Source organism: Myotis yumanensis, unplaced genomic scaffold (assembly GCF_028538775.1).
Source record: "Myotis yumanensis isolate MYYU_CA2020_CCGP unplaced genomic scaffold, mMyoYum1.0.hap1 SCAF_10, whole genome shotgun sequence".
In the NCBI taxonomy this organism is placed as follows: domain Eukaryota; kingdom Metazoa; phylum Chordata; class Mammalia; order Chiroptera; family Vespertilionidae; genus Myotis; species Myotis yumanensis.
The window spans coordinates 19,182,733-19,208,869 of NW_027223761.1; the positions used below are offsets into that span (position 1 = coordinate 19,182,733).

Here is a 26,137-nt window from a genome sequence, read left to right on the forward strand (position 1 = left end):
TGGGTGAGTCTTTTTTATTAACGTCCAAAGAGAGTTTAAGACAAAGGGCCGGCTTATCTGTAATACTGTCTTCTCAGCTTTAACATTTGGTGGTTTTCCAAGCTTTTTTTTTTTTGAGGGGGGAAGGTAGGTAGGGCCTTTGAGGTCACTGTCAGCCCTGAGGACAGCTGAGAGCTGGGCTGAGGAGCGTGGCCCTCCCTTCTGCCCCTGGCTGCCCTGTGGTTGGGACTCCGCAGCCAGACTGCCCAGGTTCCAAGCTCAGCTCCACCGCCACCAGCTGTGTCCTCTGGTCTTGTGCCCTGAACTTTCAGCATGGCACTAAGGACCGCTGGGCTGCAGTTAGGATGAAATGAGATACCTGTGCAGATCAACAAACGATCGTGCCCCTTCCTGCCCCCTCCCTCCATTCTGTGACTTACTCTAGCCGCTAGGATTTATGTCCTAGGGACCCAAACAGGTATAGCAGAGGGATAAATAAATATATCTTCCTGGAATATCAAAGATGGTATCCTCCCTTGATGCAGGTAATTTTAAAGCCTCGCTTTAATGGTAAAAGTAAATATCAATATAGTATAATGTGAAGCTCAAAATTTGCATGACGTTTTAGGAAACTATTAAAAAGGCACTTTCAACAGGCCCCCAGGGATGGTTTGGTAGGAAAGTTTGAGAGTCATCCATTCTTTCTAAAGCATCCTGCCCTGACCCCCTATATGGAAAAAGGCCAGCCTCCCGGATGTACCCCAAACCCAGGAAGCGGGGGCAGGAGCAGAGAGAGAAGGGTCTGAATCCAGACTCTAAGGACAGGGCCTGGCCGAGAGCAGGGAGGTCAGCCAGCTAGCCAGAGGTGGACAGGGTGGCACTAAGGTGTTCTACTTCATGCCCAGCCAAACCTGGGTGAGGTGATGGGTGGGGGTGTGGGAAGACACAGGCACACACCAGCCAGTCTCTCACTTCCCTTTTTATTTCCTCTGAGATCTGCAAAAAGCAGCACCAGGGAGGGAACCCGCCCTCCAGCCCCTGAAACGGCCTTACCCCCCACACCCCACCCAGGACACAGCCAGCACCCCAGGCCCCTTTCCCCTAGGGGAAGGTTGGTTCACACACACACGTGCACATGTACACACTTCACACTTACATGTACACTCTGGGCATGACACAGCTGGGACTTGGGGGTAAGCTGTTTGCTGATCCCAAGCCCCCAGGAGGCCCCAGGAGGACGGAGGCCCAGAGAAAGGGGAGCCCCACACCCTGGTCTCCCCCAGTCCAGGAGAAAGAGGCCTCATCCTTCTAGCGCAGGGCCTGTCTTCAGTCAAGGGCACATTGCTTGGGGGGATTTTTTTTTGTTTCCTTTTAGCAAGTCCCTACAAAAATAGAACTTCTCCTGGTATTTATAAATCCACGGCCCCTGGCTCTGTGTGTGTTACAGGTAGAAGAGCCACACGAGGCATTCCCTTTGGTTGCTCATCCGGTCGGTCCGTTGTCTGCGGAGGTCTACGCAGTCACCTCGGAGTTGCTCAGCGCCTTCAGTGGGCCCTCCCAGTCGGTGGTGTGCACCCTCTGCAGCCGGGTTCGATAGTAGAAGAGGTAGGAAGGTAACAGGAATCCCAGGAGTGAGAAGAGCAGGAGGCCCAGGTTCACCTTGAGGGCAAAGAGAGAGCATCAAGCAGGTTCCGTTCTCCCTCTCTCCTCCAACAGGGAGGAGGAGGCCAGGATGACACATATAGCTAGACCTTCCTGTGTGCCAACATGCCTCGTTTAGTGGTGAGTGGCCTTGCAAAGTGGCAGAGCCTGGTTTGAACCCTGGCTGACGCCAGCGCCCACACTGGGGACACGGACAGAGGGGTCATTGCGGTGGTGAGAAGAGCCTCCCGGGGCAGTTAAAGGAGCTGGGCGGATGGAGGGGTCAGCGGCCAGCACAGTGGCCTCACACGGGCTTGGACTCGACTCGCTCTGCATCCTGCTCTGCATTGCTCTGGGCTCTCAGTGCCTCCCTCTCAGCGCCCTTCCGGTGAAGATGAAGCGATAAAGCACACGGTGTGCTTAGCACCCAGATGGCGAACCTATGACATGCGTGTCAGAGGTGACACACGAACTCATTTTTTTGGTTGGTTTTTCTTTGTTAAATGGCATTTAAATATAAAAATAAATATCAAAAATATAAGTCTTTGTTTTACTATGGTTGCAAATATCAAAAAATGTCTATATGTGACACGGTACCAGAGTTAAGTTAGGGTTTTTCAAAATGCTGACACGCCGAGCTCAAAAGGTTCGCCATCACTGGCCTAGAGAGTGCTCTGTGACTGGTAGTTGTCATGTCATCGTCTTTGTGGGAGAAGGGTTTATGGGAGTGAGTGGTGCACAGGGCAGGGAGATCAGCTTTCGGGGGCACATGTCGGTCTGATGTAAGGAAAAGCCTTCCCAACAGTCCCAGCGGCTGCTGCCGCGTGCAGGGCCGGTCACTGAGGGACCCCCTTTGTCAGGGCTGCTGGAGAGGGTCCCTGCCTTGGGTGGCCCTGGGTGGGATCCGTTCTGGGCCATTTCACATGTCACCAGGGAGCTTATTAAAAACAGACTCCTGGGCCCAGGCCAAGAGCTGCCGATTCATCAGGCGGGGGAATTTGTGTTCTTAACACTCTGCGAGGGGTTCTGACGGGCAGCCAGCTTGGGAACCCCCAGATTACAGACTTCCAAAGCGCCTCCTGGCCGCGATGAGAAGAGGGAAGGATTCTATCACATACCAGCTCCCCACCCCCAGCTCCTGGGCTGCACCCAGGAAGGGGGCTCCTGCTCCCTCCCCCATCTCCCCCAGTTCTCACCCAGAAGGGGTTTCCTTTCAAGGGTCCCACCATGGCCATGAAGAGCGGCTGCTGGAGCAGGGCAAACAGGGCACTGATGAGGGACTGCAGGCCTGTCAGCGTCCCAAAGTGGTTGGACGGGAACCTGTCAGGGAGAGGGGGCCAAGTGTGAAGGGCGTGTGGCCCTCTCCTGCCCGGCGCCCTGCCTGTCCCCTTCCCCAGACACCGCCCTCTGTTCGCCAGGCAGGGCAGAGCTTAAGAGTTCAAGCTCTTTGCGTGTGCTCTCCGGTCCCTGGCCCAGAGGGTGTATATGCCATGACTTCAGGGCCACCAAACTGGTTTCTGACACCTCCTCCTTGTGCAATTAACTCAACCTCTCTGAGCCTCACTTCCTCCCCTACACACAGGCCTAACCCTAGCCTCATGGAGCTGTCCATTTATGCTTTTAACAAACATTTATTGAGCTCCTCCTGTGTGCCAGGTGCCAGGCTAGGTGCGTGGATATTCAGCCATGAACTGAACCGACAAAGATTCCTGGAGGTGGCATTCGGGGGGGGCGGGTGGCAGTCACCCACTAAGTGAGATAAAGGCCCCATGTGCTAGCCGGTGATAAGAGCCAAGGGGAGAAGTTAAGCAGAGATGGGGAGGGTGTCGAGGGGTTGCCGTTGCAGATAGGATGGCCAAGGGAGGTGCCACTGAGGGCAGTGAGGTGAGACCTGGAGAAAGTGAGACAGCTGTGAGCCTTGGGGTTTATGAGGCACCAGGGTTGACGAGGCCATAGGTGGAGGCCAAGGAAGAGGGCAGAGAGGTCCCTGTACCAGGTCTTGTGGGGCAAAAGGCCTTTGGTGTTTTCTCTGAGTGAGACAAGATAAGAAGCCATGGAGTGCCACGAAGAGACTTATGTCCTAACAGGTGTCTCCAGTGCTTGCGTTATAAATAGCCCGAGGGACAGCGAGGGCAGCCAGGACGGGGTGCAGGGGTGGGGACGGTCAGAAGGGTTGGCTATGCAGCGGGCAGAATGGTGGCTACATTGGACGTGGGGGGAGAGAAGACGAAGAATCAAGAGCGACCCCACAGTTTTAACTTGAGCCAATGCAGGGGACGGAGCTGAGATGGCTGTCGTGAGGTTTCAGGTTAGGGGGTGCGGTCAAGTGTCCCCCAGTGTGTCCGCCATGAGCACATACTCAATAACGGTCCTGATTTCGTCAGCGCTACTGTAATATCCTATGTTCCTGCATCGCATACACAGGTAGAGTCACCCGGCAGCACCAGGCAGTGGGAGTCAGAAGAGAAAGAAGGGAACGGGCCGTTCAACAGGAAGCAGGGAAATTATAAGGCAAACAAGGTTGCGGTCTGGAAGTTTCTACAGGGCTGACACGGGGGGGAGAGAGGCCACTTGGGGGAGCCATTTCAGAGAGCAGACACAGGACCCACGTGTCACCCAACCAAGTATTGCAGCTTCCTCTAAGGGAGACTTCCTGACGGGGGACTTGTCCTGCAGTGGGGTGGGCTGTGTCTGAGGTAGTGAGCTCCCCGTCACTACAGGAGCTCGAGGGGGGAGTGCACCAGACGGCCTCCAAGATCCCCACCAATCCTCTCCATCCACCCCTCTTCGAACATGTCAGCATTCCAGGGAGGCTGGGGAGGGCTGGAAGGGGTGCCTTCAGGGGTGTCTGAGGCCCCCTGCTCTCGGCTCTGGGACCCTCTGCTTATGGGGGGAAGCTCAGCAAGGCAGGTGGGACCAGGTTGACTCACACTGCCGCGTAGAGGCCGCCGCAGGCCGAGTGGTAGAAACCTCGAACGATGGTGTGCAGGACAAAGGTCATGAACTGAAACCAAAAGGGAGAGGAAAGCGTTTAAGGGCTCGATGCAGGCAGGATGAAGGGTGGGTGGTGGGAAGAGGGAAACGGAGCCTCGCAGAGCCCACCTACACATGCCGACCCTCTCCCAGACCCAACCTGCTAGAAACACTCCCCGGAAACCCAGGCAATAGATCCAGAGGAGGACAACCACATTTCCTGGACAGCAGGCACCAAGGGAGCAGTCCAGAACGGTCCTTCGGAGGAGCCTGAGAGGCAGGGAGAGTGGGAGACGGAGGCAGGTACCTGGAGGTGTAAGTTGTTGATGAGGCAGGTGACGCCAAAAGCCACCAGCAGAAAGTTGGTCAGGGTGAAGGCGTTGATGGCGTTGGTGAGCTTCTGGATCTTGCGGTAGCGCGGTCGGACGGACTTGGTGGCAATCCCGTCCCTGCCGAGAACAGGGTCACTGGCCGCTGCCGCCGCTGCCTCTATCTCCCCGCAGCTCCCTGCTGCTCAGCCTGGCCCCTGCCCCTTCTGCTGTGGCTCCCCACCAACTACACCAGCATCACCGGGACCTCCTAAAATGCAGACCCCAGGGCCTCAGTCCAGACCTCAGACTCTCGGGAGTGAGGCCCAGGAATCTGCATTCAGACAGGGACCCCACGTATTTCACATGCACACTGACTGCTGAGACTCGAGGATGGGAAGGAAGGCGGAGGATGGGGAGCTCTCACACAGCCTCTCATCAGGGAAGTGTCTCTGCCCACCAGCCTGGACAAGCGTCCTGCCCAGCAGGCCCCGCTCTGCACAGGGTCAGGGCTCCAAGGCCGGCCCAGGGGAGAGGGCAGTAGGCTGGGATGAGGGCAGGCTGACATCGGTCCTAGACAGAAGGGCCCTGCTAATGGGCCCCGGCCCCCAGGGGCAGAGGGCAGAGGAGGAAGGCTGGTGCCAGGGCCGGGGGCACCGCTGGTGGGAAGGGAAGCCACTGATTGCTCCTTAGCTACCTTCTCTCCTCATCTCCCTCTCCCAACCTCACAGGTGACTATTGACTTAACACAAAGAGAACAGCAGTCGGACGTTGGACCCAGCGGCGGTCTCCGGCCAACAAGTGGCCCCGGTGACGCCCGCCTCCTGTATCCACACCCTATAGTCCTTCCACACTGCACAGTTACTCTGTATGACCAACAGAACGTGATGGGAGCGACGGTGTGGTTCTGAGATTATGCTACAGACACTGCAGCTTCTATCTTGGTCTCCCCCTTAGACCTTGCTCTGGGCAGCCAGCTGCCCCGTCCTGAGCAGCCCCGTGAAGAGGCCCGGGTGGGAAGGACCAAACCTCCTGCCAACAGCACGTGAGGAAGTGCAGGAGCAGATTGTCACCCCAGTCAGCACTTCGAGGACTACAGCCTGGCCGACAGCTTGACCGAAAGCTTATGAGAAAGGCCGCTACAGTCCGAATGTCCATGTCCCCCTCCTCCCACCCCCAATCCACATGTTGAAATCCTGGTGCCCAAGGAGATGGTGTGAGGAGGTGAGGCCTTTGGGAGGTGATTAGGTCCTGAGGGCAGAGGGGCAGAGACCTCATCTTAGGATTAGTGCCCCTAGGAAAGAGGCCCCACAGAGCTCCCTAGTTCCTCTGCCACGTGAGGACTCAGCGAGAAGTCTGTGACCCAGAAGAGGGGACTCACTCAGCCATGCTGGCACCCTGGTCTCAGCCTTCCAGCCTCCAGAGCTGAGAAATAAGTTTCTGGTTTTTATAAGCTGCCCAGCCTGTGGGACTTTGTCATAGCAGCCCAAACAGACTCAGACTCTGAGAACCACTCAGCTAAGTCATCCCTAGATTCCTGACTCTCAGAAACTGTATGAGATTGTTGTTCAAAGAAGCCAAGGTTGAAGATAATTTGTTATACAGCAATAGGTAACTAATGCACCCCCTCTATCTCGTGCTAGCCTTAAAAAGGGTACCCTTTATAACACACGTTCTGGAGCCTGCTACCAAAAGCTGTGTGATCTTGGGTAAGTTACTTAACCTTTCTGTGTCTTAGCTTCCTCATCTGTGAAATGAGGATAATGTACCTAGCTCAGAGAGCTGTTGCAAGATTAACTTAAGACAATGCAAGGTGCCTAGTGCACAGTTGGCTCTCGCTGTGAGCTATATTTATCAAGCAGGCCGTGTCCCCTCTTAGCCTCAGTTTCCTCATCTATAAAATGGGGAGGTACCTCTGCTCTCTCAGGGCTCTTGGGAGAATGAAATAAGATGCTGGATGTGAAAGCACATAGAAAATGGAAGCACCATCTGATTACTTGCTGTCACCCTCCCTGTGCTGGTCACCTGGCATCGTCGAGGGCCATGCCCTCAGTGGGGGTGTCCACACAGTCCTTGATCCGCCAGTCCATGAGGTAGCCAATGAGGGGGCAGGTGAGTAGACACAGCAGCTGCATGGCCCCAAAGACGGAGGAGTAGAACCCAACTGGGCAGGACGGGAAGGAAGCAGGGTCAGGCGCTGGCACAAGGGATGCCAGAAACACAGTGGGCACTACCCGCCCCCCCGCTTCCAGCAGAGAAGAGGGAATGCCAACATAGCCCTTCTCTGGCCCCACATTCTTAGATCTGACAGGGTGTGTCCAGGCTCCCTGCCAGGTGGGCAGTGGCAGGGTGGGTGCAGGCCAGGGTCTCAACTTTTGTCCCCCTACCTGTCTCTTCCGCTCTTTGCTTCAGGGAGACGGTCTCTGTTGGGGGTAGCAGGGGGAGAAGCCAGAGTAAGAGGAGCTCAACCAAGGTGACCCTCCTGTGCACCCCAGTGGGCTCAGCAGCACCTCACCATGCTCCTGGCCGCCGGTCACGATGAACTCCAGCATCTTGTTCATGGCGGCCATGTAGAAGATGACCCGCAGCTGGGTGATGCCCATGGTCAGGAGGCTCCACAGGAAAATGGGGGAGCAGAGGCTCTTGCGGAAGGGGACAGACTCTGGAGAGACAGCAGGGGGCGCCCCTGAGCCCCTGAGCTTCCATTTCCCTCAAAGTCCCGGCCCATGCAGTTCTAGCAAAGGCTCTGACACTATGTGCCTTTGGATAGAAGCCCGTTTCTTCAAAAACAAGGATTCAGACTCACTGACCTCCAAGGTCTTGCCCAGCTCTGTAACTATCTCAACAGCACATTTTCAGCGACCTCCAGGTGTAAAACCGTATGCTTGGTGTGGTAATTTCTCCAGCTCCTATGCATTAAACACTTACTAATTCGATTGTGCAACACCCCTACCGTTGCCACATATTACAGATGGGGATACCTAGGCTCAGGGAGGCCATAGACTTGCCTGAGCTCATGGGGCAAGCCACACTCAGCTCACACCCGTAACTCAGCCATGGGAGAACCAGCAATGGGAATACCACCCCAGGAACTGCACAGCGTTCCGCCTTTTACAAAGGGCTTCCGTGTCCACGGCTTCATTCAATCCTCACAACTAACTTCCCTGTGAGGTGGGTGCGATTAGTGCTAGTTTAAGAGATGAGGAGAGTGAGAGCAGGGTTAAGGGATCTACCGAAGTCACATGGCATGTAACGGGGGAGCCGGACTCAAACCCTGATTCCAAGGCTGGTGCTCTTGCCACTAACAGAGCTGACACCTTGGGAAGTGGTCCAGAAGGCGGGTTGCGGCTCTTCCTGCGGCCAGCAGGGGGCGCAAACCAGACAGGTGTTGGAGGGCCCAGCTCACCTGATGCAAGAAGCTCAGAGGTTGCAGGGAGCCCTGATGAAACCAGTTACCCCACAGGCCTGGAGTCTCTGCCCCATCCTCTCTCCGTTACCCCAGGAATCCAGCAGAGTACCCCCAGATCTGAACTTCCCAGAGTTCTGTGAGCCCAATTCCCGCTCCCCCTAGTCTGTAAATGGGGACTGCCCACCTACCTCATGTGGTGTGTGAGAACTGAAGAGGGGAGAGAGAAGCCCTTGGTGTGAGTGCTCACTAAGTGTGAGGACCCGCCTCCCCCAGCCCCCAAGGCTGTCACCCTGACCAAGTACTCACTCTCACGAGGGTTTCCTGAGGTGCCACGAGTGTCCTGGGAGAAGTCATCCTCCTCCATGCTGGGGGCCCTCTGGCTCAGCCGCTGGCCCACATTGACCACATGGGTGTAGAAGCGGTCACCTGTCACTTTGTGATCCAGGACCAGCCCAGTGAGCTTGATCTTCTTCCTGCCGGCAGCCAGGCCGGAGCAAGTAGTAACCAGCCCCGCAGAGCCCACCCTCAACAGCCTGCCTCTAGGGGGCTGTCCCAGCCATCCCTGGGGTGCTGAGCACCCCTTTGCCCAGAACTAAGGTGCCCCCTGATGAGCTCCCTCAGAGGTGTGCAGGGCTCACATCTGAGTCCCTCAGAGCCTGGCCCAGGGACCAGCTTAGCGCCCAATAAATGAAGGCTGGATGAGTCCTTTTCCACTGGGGTTGTTACCATGGAGGCAGCATTAAGAACTCAGACTGGAGTCAGAGAGCCTGGCTCACCCCCCTTTCAAAGGTACATAACCTTAGGAAAGTCACTTTGCTAACAGCAGACTCCACCGTCACTGGGCTGTTTGAGAATGGCATGCAGGCTAAGCCGTGCCTGGCATACAAGAGACGATAAAGACCAGGCACCCTCTGTGCTTGGTTGTGGAGCATCTCACACACACACACACACACACACACACACACATCCCCTGGGGAACTGACAGGGAGTTGGGAAAAGCTGGCATTCAGGCTGCCCCACAAAGGGTGGTATATTTGATTCCTTTCTATCCCCCTCCTGAGTCCCACTGGCTATTCCTGGGGTCCCTCCTACTCTGATCCTGTCCTCAAAACGCAGAAAGGATAATAACAATAGCAGTCCCCATGTTCTGACTGCCTGGTATGCGCGGGTCTATTCCAAACACCTGTGGGTGCAGGGTCAGGCCCATGGTAAGAATGAGAAAGCAGAGCTCGGGGAACGCAGGCCATTTGCAAACCCAGGTCTCTCTGACTTCACCGCTCGTTCTCCCCATCACACCACCGCTGCCCTGGCCTTCCTCTGCAGGAAGGAGGTCCCCCTCCACCCCAGCACCCCCACAGAGCCACTCACGTGTAGCTGCCTTCCTCGGGAGAGGGAAAGGCTTCGGTGGGCCAGTTGAGGGCACAGTTCAGGAAGATGAGGCAGGCCAGGCCCGACCAGGTGAACATGATGACCATGAAGGACACGCCTGCATCGTAGATCAGCTGTGGAAGGAGGAGCAGACCCGTGGGGAGGCTGCCGGGCTCCAGGCCCCCCTCTTCCAGCCCGAGGTAGAACCCGGGCCCCCAAGGCCTCAGAGGAGGTCTCTTCTCCCCCATTGCTTGTGTCCAATTTGCAGATAAGGAAAGCAAGGCCAGAAGTTAAGAGTCAGGCCCAAAATTCACCCCTCTTCTTCCTTTCTCGCTGCTTCACCCTGGAGTGGGGTGAAATAGTTCCCACAAAGTACTGAGGTTGCCAGCCACAGCTCAGAATTACTTTGAAATCTCAACTATTATCTTTAAAAGACACATTCATTTTGCCTATGACTCCATACATGTTTGTTTTACACAAAAATGTGATCTCATTTTATGTACAAAAGAGGAGAATTAAGGCTCTAGGTTTACTAGGCCTAGCCATGTTTATCCTGCCCCTGCCTGGCCTGTTCCCTGGGGTGGGGGGTGGGGGGAGAGACAAACCCAAGCTAACAAGCCTTATCTCACCTCTCACGGGTGCTGACACTGAGGGGGAGGGAGGTGTGTGCAGTACTCTGCCCAAGGCCTCCTAACCCAGGACAAACAGGTTCTGAATAGACTGGGAAGCCAGATACGTGAGATGGTGTCACTCCTCTGTCCTCTCAGCCACCCTCTGCCTGGGATGACCGATGTCCACCCTCCCCTCGGGCTCCTGCTCATAGCCCTGGTGCTGCCCAGGAAAACGGCTCCTGCTGGGGGCTCCGTGGGCCTTGGGCTCTTTCTTCCCTGAAGGCAGCACAGAGCTTCAAAGGGCCATGTCCCAAACAAGTGGGGATCAGATCTGGCTCCTCCAACCCCACTATCTGAGTTGGAAAGGGAGAAGCCCCACCTTCCATGCCTTCTGCTACCTGACCAACTGGCAGCCACCCCACCAATGCACGCTCTCAGACTCCTTTGGGGGTGCCGGGCAAGTGCCTTCTAAATTAACAAATTAACTGCTCCCCGTGGAATGTGAGGGGCATACTGTGGCCCAGTTGAAAAGGTGCTTTGTTACCATTTGATATCAGAGGAAGAAACAAGGCCCCAAACTTGCCCAGAACTAAACTCGGGCCTCTGGCTCTAGGTCCACTCGCTGACCTATCTAGGGTCTGGCCTGGCATGGACTAGCTTTGTGACCTTGAACTCAACACCCAGCCTTTCCAGAGCAGGGGAAGGAGATGTGGCTGGAAAGACTGCGTGAGGCCAGAGAACCAAAAGCCTCGAATGCATGGAAACAGGTTGGACTTGATTCATCAGGTGATGCAAAGTGTGTGAGTGAGTTCTCCATCTAAGATCCTTCCGTAGGTCATGTGAATGACAGATGCGAGAGGGAAATGGCCGGAGGCAGGAGACCAGCTGAGAAAGTCTGTTCTGGCCCAGGAGAGAGGGTGGAGGCCAGGGCCGGGACAACAGTAAAGGAAAGGAGGGGAGCAGAGAAATCAGACCCACTGGTGGGCAACAGCTCCTGGACTCTTCCCATGATGCCTCAGTGCTTTTCCCAGAGGTGGTGGGAACTGACTGGCAGGAATTGGGTCACCAGACACTAGCCACTACATAGATACCCAACCCCACCCAATTCTTACATCAAGGCAAAAAGAAAGCACAGTGGCCTCACTGTCCCCCCCAGGCAGTTCCAAACCTTGATTCCTGGAAACGTGATGGCAGAAGAGGCGTAGGAGCCGATCATGAGGGCCATGATGGTGGAGCGCAGGTTCCCAAACATGTTGGGCAGCTGAGGGAGGAGGACAAGGCCAGTGAGCAGGGGAGACCCTGACGCCCGCCCAGGCCTCCCCTTTCCCAGCCGCGCCTGTGAAACTTGGAAGCATCCAGCCCAGTGTCCTCACAGTGAGCTCCAAGAACACTAGCCCCATGAGACGCCACAGGCAAGTTACAAGGCAAATCAATGTTGGAAACTGCTCTACCCTCTCCTACAGACTCTCAAGGCACTTTAGAATCTAGAAGACTCCCAAAAGTGCCCTCGCAGAGAAATTTTGTCAATTTTGTTTAACCCCAGGGTTTCCCAAGTTCGTTGCTTATGGAGCCACTTTATCCTGTGATGCCTCTTAATAACCCATGAAATGAATGTTTAAGAAGCATCGATCTACTTTGTAAGGTATATAAATGTCAAATCACCACCCTAGCTGGTTTAACTCAGTAGATAGAGCACTGGCCTGCAGACTGAAGAGTCCCAGCTTTGATTTTGGTCAAGGGCATACAGCTCAGCTGCAGGCTCCTCCCCGGCCAGGGCCCTGGTCAAGGCTTGTGCAGGAGGCAACCAATGTTTTTCTCTCACATCAATATTTCTCTCTGTCTTTCCCTCTCTCTTTTACTCTCTCTAAAAATCAATGAAAAAATATCCTCGAGTGAGGATTTAAAAAATAATAAATGTCAAATCAGTACGTTGTACACCTTGAATGTAATGTATATCAACTGTAATTAGAAAATAAATTAATTTTTTTAAAAAAAAGAAAGAAACACTGACCTAGTGCAACTCCTTTGACAGATGAGAAAGTTGAGGCCCAGAGAGGGAAAGAAATGTACTCAAGTTCACAGAGCATGTGAGCGACTTTCTCCCTTGTCTGGCCATTCTAGTTCTATTTATTCCAAACCCCAAGGCTGTGGCCATGGTTGGCTCTGTCACGAGATGGTGCCCCTTAACCTTCCCGGTGGCCCCAGATGTCCCAGTTCCTGCTGAACCTCAAATAGCTCTGGAAAGGCAGGTGAGCCAGGACAAGCCTGGGATAGGCTAGGAGACGAGGGTGGGACAAAGGGAGGCCAGGTGTCCAGGAGGTGGCTCTGACGTGCACAGAGCTTCCCCCGGTAGAGAATTAACTGATTGTGTGTTCTGCTCGCTGGCCGAAGCCAGGCCCTCAGGGTAGGGCAAGGCAAAGTCATACCGCCCTCTGTGTACACTCTGGCCCCGCCATCCTCCCGGGTCAGTAGATCCCACAGCTGGGAGGGCCTTGGAGGCTTAAGCCCTCTCCAGCGGGGAAAACCAAAGCCCAGAGAGCTCCGGGAAGGAAGCCGGATAAACACAGGGAACCGAGTCCCCCCCCAACTTCCAAGCGGCTATGGAAGGGGGACAGAGCCAGGTTTCCCTGGCACCTGTATCTGCCAGGCACGCTGCCAAGGCCACAGGAAAGTGCCAGGAGCAGAACAGCCCGGCCTTTGACGCCGCCCCGCCACCCTGCCCCCAACTCAAGGGTCCCAGGGCGCTGTCTCCACCCTGCACCGCCGGCGCGAGGCCAGCTCCGCTAACCCCGGGCTGACGCCGGCAGCACTGGATGTCCTGGCGGAGCTGTCCTGGCCCGAGCCGAGCTGCCGAGGCCTGGGGGCGGGGCCGGGGCGGGGCTGGCGCCGGGCCCTGCCATTGGCTGGGGCTCACTGGGCAGGGCCGGGGAGGGGGGTGGGGGTGCTGCGATCCGCGGGCAGAGCCCCCCAAGCCTGACCCCTAGGCGGGCGGGGACAGGGTCCAAGGGCAGGCCCCCCCGCCACGCAGCCACGCCGGGCAGGGGAGAAGGGACTTCGGGCCCTGAGCCAAGATGCACGGCGGGGAGAAGGGGCCTGGGCGGCTGGGCGGGGACGAGGGATCTGCTTCCTTGGAGAGTTGTGCAATGTCCCAGGCTGGAATGAAGAAGGGCTGAGGGGAAATTCGGCCAAAAACACCCAGTTTGGTGGTCAGGCAACCCTCATCCGAAACAAACAACCAGCTCGAGCCAGAGGCCGGCCCAGCCAGAAACCGCTTCCCCCACCCCACACGCATGAGCCTTGAACCCTAGACTCACCCACAACACAAACATACACGCTTAAAGTCACACACACGCAAAGCACACACATGCATAAGAGATGGGCCCATGTGATAAAGCCATTTTTGTAGGTCAAGTGCCGTCAAGTGTTGGCAGGCTCACACGGTTCAATCCAATACACGCACACATACCTGTGCCTTCGCATGCCCTCCCCGGCAAACATACTGTCCCAAGCTGTCCCCTCCCTGTCACTATCACATTACCCACTTTTATTTTCTTTCCAGCACTTATGACTACAGATGTAATGTATTAGTTTACTTGTTTGGGGGTTGCCTGTCCCCCCAACCCCACAATGCAAGCTCCGGGAAGCTGAGGAAGTTCAGTTCTGTTTGTGCTGCAGCCCCAGTGCCTAGAACAGAGCTCAACAGACAGTGTGGGCTGAACACACACACACACACACACACACACACACACACACACTTCATCTGCATCCACTGGCCCCTCTCCACTCTCACCTTCACTCACTCCTACCCCCACCCACTCCTGGGTGCCCTGCTGACAAGCCAGGGCCTGTCATACTCACCGTGAGTGAAGAGAACGTTAGGCAGATTCCACCAAAGCCATTCAGGGACAGCGCCAGGAATATCAGTGGAGACAGAACTGGGGAGAGGCAAGGGGTGAGTAAGGGCACTGGGGAGCTGTGGGCGCCAAGGGCAGAAGCTGGGGTAACATCCACCTACACCCCGCTCATTCTTTCCTCGTGGGGGCACCAGAGGCCAGACCTCTCACCTTTGGTGTCCCGAGAGGCCAGGGCCATGAGGGTGCAGGATGCAGCAAAGCAGGTGCTGTGGAGGTTGGGGTGGAGAGTGGGACTGTGAACACTGAGCCTCATCTTCCCCTGCAGCACCAGTCCCTTCCCTCGAGTTCCCCCTGGCCTGGCATGGCCACCTCACCTGCCAACCAGCCGTGTGGGCCGGGGGCCAAAGCGGTCCATGAAGATCCCCAGTGGCAGGGTGGTGGCGCTGAGCACGAAGGAGCCGATGGTGAAGCCCAGGTTGAGCATCTCTTCCTGGCGGTCACAGCTGGGCCACTGGAGCTGTGCATCCTGGGTGATGTTAGTGGTGTTCTTAGCTGAGGAGGGGAAGGGAGGGCTCAGCATGTAACAGCAGGAGCAGCTGGGTGCAGGAGAGGGCGGCCTGGGATCAGGGGTCCTGTGCTCAAAACCCATGCCTCTGATTTGCTGCCAATCACGTGACTTTGGGGGTGGCCTAGAGTCCTTATCTACTCTGGTGGGGAAGGAGCCCCACAAATGTCAGCAGCTAGTATCTTACTCAGGGGGAGTCACACACCTAATCGGAGGCCTCTACTAGCTCACACATGATCACAGACATCAAAGTGTTCACCAGGTTTTAAGACTCACTCAATGTCTGAGCTTAGGGTGGGCAGACCCCCAACAGGAAGCACCTTCGAATCTGGGACAAAGTCAGTGAGTGATGCTTAGCTGAGGTAACAAGAATTCACTTAAAACCTGGATGAAGCTTTCCCCATAAATGACATTCTGATAAAAAAAATAATAATAATAATAGCTAATATTTATAGAACACTTTTATGTTCTAGGCATTGTTCTCGACAGTCACTGAATTAACTTACAACAGCCCCATGAGTCAGCTAATAAAGTATCTCTATTCTCCAGATGATAAAACTGAAGCACAGAATTAGGCCCATGGCACTGCCCTCCAACACCCTTTAGAAGTCCTCCAGGTAAACTGCCAACTTGGAGTTGTGACAAGTTCACGAAAAAGGCTTGTGGTGGGGGAAGGAGGGTGATTTCACTGCACTCAGTGCTCAGTGAGCCGTGAGGTGGCGGCTCCCCTGCCTATCCGTTACCTAGGCATCATTGCCAAGGGCAAACTCAGGGTGCACCCGGAAGGCAGACAGCCCAGGGTCTGAATTCCCACCACCATCCTTCCCACCGTGCAGGCTTAGACAAGAAACCTCCTCTTTGTGCCTCAGGCTCCTTGCCTGTGAAAGGGAGCAGAGAATGCCAAACCCACGGGGGCTCCTTAGGAGATTCCGCTGGAGAAGGTGAAAGGAGGCATAGCACAGGGCCTGGCCCAGAGAAGGTGCTCCTGAAATAGCTGATGAAGGGGAGACGATGCCCCCACGGGTCAGATGTGGTCAGCCACTTCTCTAGGTGCTGAGGGTCCCACAGAGAATAAGACAGGAAGCTCTCAGCTCTCATGGGGCTTCTATTAGATAGTAAACAAGTAGACGCTGATTTAAAACGGCAGGTGCTGTGATAGGATGATGTGATTAGTGCCTGAACGCTGGGGGCGGGGATGGGGGAGCACCTGCTCGCAACGGTGACAATGACCCAGATTTCAGGTATTTGAAGAGCTTGCAGGTGGCAGAAGGTGAAGTGATCTATGTGATAACAAGGAAGAACATAAACTATGTTCAGATCATGAGTGCTGGCTGACCAGGCGCGAAGCACCTGGGACCATGGTGAGTTTCCCATCGGTGAATACCAGCTGCTGAGGAAGCTGGGGAGGGTGCTTAGGCCCCTGGAAGAAGCAGTTAGAGGCTTAGACCACACAGCCTGTGGGGTTCAGACTGGCCCCTTGATTTCTTGATCTTTATGATCACTGTTCATTTCTCCACCAGGTTTGTCTGCGCCCGTTTATTCAGTCTACACTCACTTGTTGGACATCTACTGTATGCTGGACACTCTATTGGGACACTGGGTAAAGCAGGAAGAAATGCAAAGGTCATTTAGGCTAGAGGCTGCAAACAGGGGACCAGCAATGTCCCCCACACAAGTTTCACTTGGCCGGGAAATTTTAACTGGGTGCCAGTTTAAAATCAAGAGTTATTACATAAAAATCCAGAAGTCTGGCTTCTCTGTAAGAAGTCAGATCTGGCCACTGCTGGGGCCAGATGGGGGCCACCCCGCTTCACCAGAGCTTGCCCTCTCTAAGTCACCCAAGTCCTCGCTCACTTTTCGCTCTGACATTGGCCATCTTACTGCTGCCCCGCTTTGCCAATTATTAACTGGTTGGCCTCTGTTGGCATTTGAGGTTGCAGCCCCTGAACTAGATGCTGCCCCTGCTCCCAAGTCCTTGACAATCGAAAGACACATCTCTTACAAGCGGTCCCACTAGCTCTACATTAATTAATAGCGGCTTTGCGTGAGGCTTTTTCGTGTCGTATCTCATTTAACCCTCACAACAATGATCCCCATTTTATAGAGGATGAGGCTCTGTGAAGCAAAGCAGCTCACACCTCACAGCTTCTTACAGGCAGGCTCAGGTTCAAAGTCAAGACAACCTCTGGAGCCAACGCCTCTCCACTGCACCTTTCTGTCCTGAAGAGGGTGGCTTAGCTAGTGTCCCAAGCCAAAGCGCTGCTGCCAAGTAACTTCATCTTCTTACTCATGCAGAATCCCAGCCCTGTGGGTTGCTGATGGCTCCAGGTCAATTAATACATTCGTTTCTCCGGTTTATCCATCAGCCTCCTGTGAGTTTGACTAACATGAGCTAGTTCCTGAGACCTGATCACTTGATGTGGCTGGAGAAAGCCAGACTTCTGAAGCCAGAGGGAAGCAGGCCAAGATGCAAAGACCGCTCAGACCTCTCCCCAGGTCAACAAAACAGAAGGTTTTTGAAATCCAACCCAACTGCCCCATTTCATAGACAAGTCAGGTGAGGCATGGGGAGTGGGACAGGGAAAACATACTCATTAAGTTAGTGCTGGAGTTAGGCTTATTTTTTTTAATGTTTTAAATATATTTTTATTGATTTCAGAGAGGAAGAGAGCGATAGAAACATCAATGATGAGAGAGAATCATTGGTCGGCTGCCTCCTGCACGCCCCCCACTGGGGATCAAGCCCGCAACCAGGTCGTGTACCCTTGACTGGAATCGAACCTGAGACCCTTCAGTCCTCAGGCCAACACTCTATCCACTGAGCCAAATCGGCTAGGGCTGGAGTTAGGCTTAGAAACCATGGAAAACAATGTCTCCCCCGAGGTGGTATGCACAGCAGGTGGGGTTTAAGGGGCACATGGAATGGGTTTTATGTTTCATAGTTATTAGCTATATGAATGAGTAACAAAACACACACGTGTATTTATACATACAAATACACACATGTATGTATAGGAACATATATGTATGTATTAGAAACATGTGTACATATGAATATATTAGAAATGTGTATGATGTATATGTGCATGTAAGTAATATCAAACCCAAGATTCCAGGCACATTGCACTTTAAAATGAGGCTACCTTTTTTAAGTGGGTTGATTTAAAAGGAAGTACTAAGTAAATAACAGCACCTCTGGCACACAGAAATGGTAAAATTGTGAAGGTGAACTACAAGTGACCTGAAAAAAAAAGGGAAAACAGGATCAAGGTTAAACATTCTGCCTCTGGAGTCAAGAGCGTGGCTGAATGCTGGCTCCTCTAGCTGTGCTGCCGAGACCAAGGCTCTGTTATTCCCCCGGCGAAATGGGGGTAGTGGTGGCAGCACCTGAGGATGCTGCACACACAAACAGGCACAAAACGATCCCATTTTCTTTGTCTCCCCGACAGTGAGCACTTCCTCACCCCACTGCTTCACTTTCCTGCAGTTGACAGTCACTTTCACCAACACTCCCAGAGGACTGGGCTCTACCTGGCTGTCTTGTCTATACCTGAACTCTGGAAGGAGGACTCTAAGCTGAAGGAGGTCGGGGACAGCCATCTACACTATTTCCGTGAGGCCTAGGATAAAGGTTCCGGAGTCAGGTCTGGGGTTGAATCCTCACTGTGCTCCTTATTAGCTGTGTGACCTCACACAAGTTCCTTAGCATCTCTGGGCTTCAGCTTTCTCTTCTATAAATGGGGTTAAGAATACATCACATCATCCACCTACATCACAGATCTGTTGTGGGGACTAATGATCTAACTAGCAAATAGGAATTGCTTAATTAACTTAAGCCATTGTTTTATTTGGGCACTCATGTGGGATATACAGTAGTGTGTGATAAACTGAACTGTCCCTGTCTAATTCGGAGTCCTCTTTCTTTTATTTTTTACCCTCTCCTGAGGATATTTTTCCATTGATTTTTAGAGAGAGTGGGAGAGAGAGGGAAAGACAGAGAAATATCAATGTGAGAGAAGCACATCAATTGGTTGCCTCCTGCATGCCCCCCGACCAGGGCCTGGGCCAGGGAGGAGCCTGCAACCAAGGTCCATGCCCTTAACTGGAATCAAACCAGGGACCCTTCAGCCTGCAGGCCGACGCTGAGTCCTCTTTAGATGTGATGCCCTTCCAGGTGGGTCAGTCACCCACACAGGCGGTCCCTCAAGAGAGGGACAGCAGAAAGCACTGAGAAGACAGAGGGTGTGGCCAGGGAACCTCAAAGCCAACACTAATGAACGCCTCACATCATTGTACAGACTTAGAAGTGGAGATCCAGAGAGGGTAGGTGACTTGCCTAAGATCACATAGCAAATGCTGGCAAAGCTGGGTCCAGAACACAATAACAACCCCCACCAGTTATCTGAATTTTGAAATCTTGCTCTCATTTCATTTTCACAACAGCCCTGAAGTAAGGAGTATTGTTCTGTTTTTATAGATGGAGTAACTGAGATAGTAAGAAAGTTAAGTAACTGGCTCACATCAGCCGACCAGACCACAGCAGAGTTGGAAGTGATGCTGCCTGTCTGTTTCCACACACTATGGGGACACAGATTCCTGGGCTAATCCTATGTCCTTGGGACCCTGTAGAGAGGAAGTTGAGGCCACAGTAAATGGGGCTTTAAGAAACAGAAAGCTGGCATTTTTCATAGGGTGGCATGATTAGGCAGAATAGGGTAGAGCACCCCCAATCAGCCTGATGTCTCAAGGATTGAGGCTGGAGCCCCTTGAATGAAAGAGAGGTGAGGGTAGAGAGACATGTGCCCTGCTTTCCAAGAGTGGACAAATAAGGTCTGAGAACAGGAGAAGGGTTCACTTCGATCACCTCTAGTGATCCCAAACAACCAGCTCAGATGTAAACTCCTTCTGGGCAACTCAAAACACCAAGTGGATACCTCCCACCACATACAAAAATTAACTCCGAATGGACCAAAAATTGAAATGTAAGAGTAAAACTATAAAACTCTCAGGAGAAAATATAGGCATAAATCTTTGACATCTTAGATCTGGCAATGGTTTCTTAAACATGACACCAAATGACAAATGGCAAAAGAAAAAATGCATAGAGTGGACTTCGTCAAAATTGAAAACTTTTGTACTCCAAAGAGCATCATAAAAATGTGAAAAGACAACCCACAGTGGGAGAAAAAATTTGCAAGTCATTATCCTACAAAGGACTTGTATCAGGAATATAAAGAACTCTTACAAGTCAATAATAAAAGGGCAAATAATACAATTAAAAATTGAATAGATGTTTCTCCAAAGAAGGTATACCAATGGCTAAGAAGCCTATGAAAAGATTCCCAACATCATTAGCCATCAAAAGATGCAAGTCAAAATCACAGGAGGTAACACTTTATGACCACTAGAATGGCTATAATAACAAAGATGAGTAGTAACAAGTGTTGTCTAGGCTGTAGAGAAACTGAAACCCTCATACAACACTGGTAGGCATATAAACTGGTGTAGATACTTTGGAAAACAGTCTAGCAGTTCCTCAAAAGGTTAAACATAGAGTCACCCTATGGCCCAGCAATTGCACTCCTAGGCATATACCTAAGGGGAAGAGAAGCGTATGTCCACACAAAAACTTGTACACAAATAGGGTCATTATGTATAAAAGCCAAGAAAGTGGAAACAACGCACATAGCCATCAACTGATGAATGGGTAGAGTGCGGTAGATCCATACAATGGAGTATTAGTCACAATGGGAAGAAACCCAGTCCTGACCTGTGCTACTACTGAGATGAACCTTGAAGACATCATTCCAAGTGAAAAAAGCCTGTCACTGAAGACCACATATTATAAGGTGCCATTTATATGCAATGTTCAGGATATGCCAATCTATTATTGCCATAGGCAGACCTATGACAGAAAGTAAATGAGTAACTGGGGGTTGAGGGGGTTGAGGAGAGTGGGTACTGCTACTGGGCACAGGGTTACCTTCTGGTGTAAAGAAAAATGTTTTAAAATTGATTGTGATGATGGTTGCACAACTCTGAATAGACTACAAACCATTTAATTGTATACTTTATTTTTGGTTGTTGTTCTTTTTTCTTTGCAGACATTAGTACATTTATTCAACTGCAACTATTTCAAAGACCACTTCTTTATTTTTAATAGGTTTTTTAAATTTTATTTTTCAAGTTTTCAATTACAGTAGACATACAATATTATACTAGTTTCAGGTGTACAGCATAGTGATTAGACATTTATATTTCTTATGAAGTGATCAATCACATGATAAGTCTATTACCCCTATGACACCATAGTTATTACAATATTATTATTATTTGTTGTTGTTGTTAATCCTCATCTGAGGATATTTTTCCATTAATTTTTAGAGAGTGGAAGGGAAAGAGAGAGACAGAGAGAAACATCGATGTGAGAGAGACACATCGATTGGTTGCCTCCTGCACACATCCTGACCAGGGCCGAGGAACCTATAACCAAGGTACATGCCCTTGACCAGAATTGAAGCCAGGACCCTTCAGTCCGTGGGCCGACGCTTTATCCACTGAGCCAAACAGGCTAGGGCTATAATATTATTGACTATATTCCCTGTGCTGTAATTTACATCCCCGTAACTGTTACTAAATTGTATTATTTAAATGGGTGGATTGTAAGGTATGTGGCATATCTTACTAAAGCTCTTGTCACTTTTTTTAAACTCAGGTGGAAGGATGGGCAGCAAAAGAGAAGCAGGAGTTTGGGGGTAATGGAAATATTCTATTTTAAATATTGATCATGGTGATAGTTCCTGAAGTATACAAATTTGTCAAACCTCATCAAAATGTGTGACGTAAAGTAATCTTCAATAAAGTTGATTTCTAGGAAGAAGGCAGGAAGAAGCTACTGGATTGGCAGTGGCAGGCATCAAGGCCACGAGGACAAGTCCTCCCTAGTCTCCAGGGTAAACAACTCTAAGGGGATCTGGGTTCCCCACCTGCATTTGCAAATGGGGTTTCCCAAAACCCTGCTAGCTCTCTGCCTGGTTCTCTCAGCCACCCTGAACGCCTATCGCTTCATCCCAAGCCCGCTCCTCCTGCCTCCCCAGGCCAGCTGCCAACTCTAATCTCACCTCCTCCAGCACCAGCACCCTGTCATTGGGGCCATCCCTTGATGCCACCTGCTGCTTCCCTACAGATAACGGTGGCAGGGGCGGAGCAGCCTTTGGTGGAGCAGGTGCTACCCAGAGCAGAGATCAAGACCCTTCCAGCGCTACCCCCAAGGCCTCAGCTTTCTCCCACAACCAAGGTAGGTGCCCAGAGGGAGTTGATTTGAGGAGCCACGTAAAGTCAAGACACTAATATTTATCAAGCACCACTGACTCTCACAGCAACCCCATCGTCTCCTCATTTTGCGGACCAAGCAATTGAAGCTCAGTGCTTTAAGGAACTCACTGATGTCACCCACATGGTAAAAGTAGTAGAAACTGGAATTCAAACCCAAGCTGGTCTTCCCCCAGAAGCCTGTTCCACAACATGGAGGCTGGAGGAAGAATGAGAAGGGCCAAATCTCACGCCCATCCAGGTGCTTAGGCTGAGCTTGTTGGCAGAGCTCTCCTCCTCAGAAGAGGAGGATGCCCTTTCAGCAGACGGCCCAGAGCAGTTAAGGAATCTTAGAAATGGAATGTCAGAATTCCCACTCCCTCACGGGGGTCACACAGAGTCAAGGTTATTTTCATGGAAAATAGGAGCCATCCACAATGCCTGGCCTTAAAGGAAATAAGGCTTTTATTAACTTTGTACAAAAGGGTGACTGAAGACCTGGGGACTCAAGGTCCTGAAAAAGGACTGCAGGCTCTTTCTAGTCAATTATTATGTAGGCTCTCCTGTGCCTTATTCAGCCCGTCAGAAATCCCTCACCACTTAGCTGCAGCATTTCCCCTTCTAGAAGTCTCCATCATGCTCTAGACCTGGGGCTGCCAGAGGCTGAGGACTCTGCCAGTCAGTCCCAGGATGGGCATTCGGCATTCAGTGAAGACTGGATTAGATAAACTGGGTAGAGTGGGCAGAGTGCCGCCCATCCTCTAGTCTAGATGAAGTTTGAAGAGGTCTAGAAGCAGGCTGTCCAACTTCCTGCCCAGTGCTCTGGTTTAAGCAACCCTGCTTTCTGTCCACCCAACCGCCTGTCCTTCTCCAGTGTCCACCTCCCCCTCTGCTGCCCCTCTCCCCTTCTTGGGCATACCTGGGCACAAGCTGGAATAGAAGCCCTCGTTCTTGAGCATGATCAGCAAGGAGCCCCAGCCCAGGAGCACGGCAGAGAAGAAGAGATTCTCCACCACGGCCGTGCAGGCCATCCACCAGCGCCTCCGGTACGCCTGCTGCAGCGTGGGGGCCATGCTGGCCGAGAGCCTGCACAGGAACAGAGCGCTAAGCGAAGGGCCCCCCATCGGCCCCTGGTAAGGGTCCTGCATCCTGGTGGCTCCTGAGACCCCTAGACCCAGCCCCTGAGGGGGCCTTCATGGAGGCCCCATAGCTCCCTGGGCTTTTCAGAGGGTGCCGCGGAGCTGGCTCTGGGCGCGCTGGCAGTGCCAGGGGCGCACGCGGCACTGAGCTCCCGCCAGGCCGCTATCAGAGATGAGAAAGGTCCTGTCTGCGCGCACAGCTTGCTGGCGCGCCGCCAGGCTTTTCCACCCCAGGAGGGGACGCACTCCCAGGGCCAAACCTGCACTTCCCCAGGTCCCCAAAGGTCAGCAGGGGCAGAGCGCGCTCCGAAGCCACCAACGGCCAGCATCCGGCCTCCCGCGCCAGGAAGGACCCCCCAGAAGCAAGCGGGAGCAGGAAGGGGAAGTCTGAAGCTGGCCTAAGACACCCCCCTTCCTGTTGCCCCAAGAAGACCACTCCTCTCCTCTGGGGCTGGGCGACAGCTAGCCCTCCTCGACTTCGCAACAGGCCACCCGTGTCCCTACAGTTTCTCGGTCCCAGCCAACAGCTGCCACGTGGACCAAGACCCGGGGCGGGCACACTTGCGACCCCAGCGCCCTGGGCGCCCCTCACTCACTCCTTAGGGCACGGAGCACCTCGAGGTGCACCTCAGAGCCCGCCCTCCAGCTCCTGCCCGGGGAGGGGGCTCGGGCTCCGGCAGGAAGTCCGGTGGCCGCTGACTTTATAAGGGCAGTGGCGGCTGCTGGGCAGGCGGGCGGGCGGGCGGGCGGGCGGGTGTGTTTACCAGAGGGAGAGAAGGAGCCGAGCTCCCCCCGCCGAGGCGCGCGGCTGCCACCGCGGGAGGAGATGGGACTCGGGCGGCGCGGGGCGGAGGACGGCCAGGGGATGAGACCATGGAAAGCTGCGAGGAGCGGGGCAGCGAGGGCAAGGGGGGTGGGGAACACGAGTTGCCTCTCCGGGGAATCTCATTACCCTCATTGGAGAAGTGGCACTTTTTGGATTCCCGCGCTCCTGCAGGTCTGTTCAACCCCCAGAGAGTCGCTCTAGACAGAGGAAGTGCAGCCAGATGGGCCCAGAGGAAGAGGGGGCGGGAGGAGCAAAGGGGAGGGAGGGACGCGCTTGAAGAGACGGGACAGGGCGCCCAGGGACCCAAGGGATCGGGTAACGGGTTTTTCTTGGAGAGCCTGGGAGTGTCGGTGGCAGCCGGCCCGCACTCTCGGCGGACGGACTCGCGGCCGGGACCCCGAACCCCACCAGCTGCTCACCTTGGGTCGGGGGCAAATGCCCCTCCTGCAGCCGCGGACGCGTCTGGGAACGCAGCGCCTCGGCGGCGCGCACACTCGCGGTGCCCGTGTCCCGCGGGCCCAGCCCGGAGCTGCACGGGCGCTCGGCACTTCTCTGCGCGCCGGGTCCCCGCGGTCTCGGAGGTTCAGCCCGACTGCTCGGTGTGCTCGTCTCCCCGGCCCTCTCGGGACAAGTCAAGGAGCTGGGAACCCCCTGGACGACACGGGTCGGCGAAGCGAGGTGGGGAAGAAGTGGACCTATGGGGTTGATACTTGTATTTATACCCCTTCGGGGCTGCACCCTGAGGTAGGGGCGGGGGCTCCCTTCCCTTCCCCTCCTCCTAGGTCGAATTTCACGCACACGTGACTCGTGCTCTGGTCCCCTGCACACACCCCAGCACCTAAAATTTCCACCGTCACCTCCTCCCCTCTTCCTTGTCACCCCCACCCCCCAGGCCGATCCGGCAGCGCCCTCTCTATCCTTGATCAAAACAACCAGAGATTTGGCTGCAGCCGACAGATCGCGACTCTGGGCCCGCTTGGGTGGGGTTTTTAACTGTGCAGTTGGGAGTAATGTTTTTCGAGAGACAGAGTGACACAGGTTCCTTTGGAGTTAGACGGAGGTCTGAGTTTGGAAATTGGCCTGGGTTACCTTGGGCAACTTGCTTTACCTCTCTGAGCCTCAGTTTCCTTCTCTGTAAGTTTGAATTATGACATAGTAGTACCTGCCTATCTTTGGGGAAATGTTAGGTGGAATTGCGGGTTACCCGTATGGTAGAAAGCTCACTCCGCACAGTGCTTGGTACCTAGTAAGCACAATAAATTTTCATTGCTGTCACTATAATTTTTTTCAGAAGGCCTGATGATGGGATGCTTCCAGATACTTCTTAACTGATTGATCACTAGTAAATTTCTCAACTTTCTGGGCCTGTTTCCTCATCTGTCAAAGGGAAGGTGTCACTACTTGGGCTGGGGTGTGGATGGATGAAATGGCAAAGGCAAATCGATAGTTACACAGTGTATTGAAAGTAATATTGGTGGTAGTCACAAAGTTCTGTGGGCATGCGAGCAACTGTCCAGGAAGTTCCGAGAAGAAGTCAGACAAGAGGGCATCACGGAACAGCTGAGCCACCAAGTCAAGAGAGGAACTAAGATTTGCTGAGTGGCTACTATACCCTGGGCACTTCCCAAACAAAAATTTTCATTAAGTCCTTAAAACATCATGTTCTCATTTTACACCTCACAACTTCTCACAGATGGAGACTGGCGGCTGGCAGGTGGGACACCGTGGGTGCAGGCAGGTTGCAAACTCAGACCGGTCTGGCTTTTACGTGGTCCTTCTCACTCCTCCAGGTCGGGGGGGGGGGGGGGGGGGGGGGGGGACCGCAAGAGCAAAGGCCTCGCAGCAGAAAAGGCACCAGTTCTCTCTGACAAGAGCGCAGGGTCAGGCTCTCATGTTTTCACTTCTTAAAATTCACTACTGCTCCCAGAACTTCCAGATCAAGGTCAAGCTCCTTCGCTTAGCACAAGAGGCCCTAGAATAAGGGCTCTAACCCAGGGGTGGGCAAACTTTTTGACTCGAGGGCCACAGTGGGTTCTTAAACTGGACCGGAGGGCCGGAACAAAAAGCATGGATGGAGTGTTTGTGTGAACTAATATAAATTCAAAGTAAACATCGTTACATAAAAGGGTACGGTCTTTTTTTTTTTTTTTAGT

At 53.4% G+C, this 26,137-nt stretch overlaps 1 protein-coding gene and 1 long non-coding RNA gene across 3 annotated transcripts; one reads left to right on the top strand and one right to left on the bottom strand.

Moving 5' to 3' along the window:
* Nucleotides 1–24,566, bottom strand: SLC43A1 (solute carrier family 43 member 1). 2 transcript variants are annotated; one of them, XM_070428029.1, is made up of 15 exons: nt 24,404–24,566; nt 22,939–23,105; nt 14,518–14,695; nt 14,354–14,409; nt 14,148–14,224; nt 11,458–11,550; nt 9,679–9,812; nt 8,617–8,783; nt 7,417–7,563; nt 7,289–7,324; nt 6,927–7,065; nt 4,901–5,042; nt 4,551–4,624; nt 2,817–2,940; nt 1–1,638 (listed from the first exon to the last, which is right to left on the bottom strand). In XM_070428029.1, exons 2-15 carry the CDS (start codon nt 23,090–23,092, stop codon nt 1,492–1,494), a joined length of 1,668 nt encoding a protein of 555 aa, XP_070284130.1. In that variant the 5' UTR covers nt 23,093–23,105; nt 24,404–24,566; the 3' UTR covers nt 1–1,491. The 2 variants fall into 2 exon arrangements, with proteins under 2 accessions (XP_070284130.1, XP_070284129.1); XM_070428028.1 differs by lacking the exon at nt 24,404–24,566 and adding an exon at nt 24,111–24,170.
* Nucleotides 24,058–25,344, top strand: LOC139018955 (uncharacterized). Its single transcript, XR_011472962.1, has 3 exons — nt 24,058–24,155; nt 24,435–24,662; nt 25,276–25,344. It is a non-coding gene; the product is annotated as an uncharacterized lncRNA (long non-coding RNA).
* The last annotated feature ends 793 nt before the right edge of the window (nt 25,345–26,137 follow it).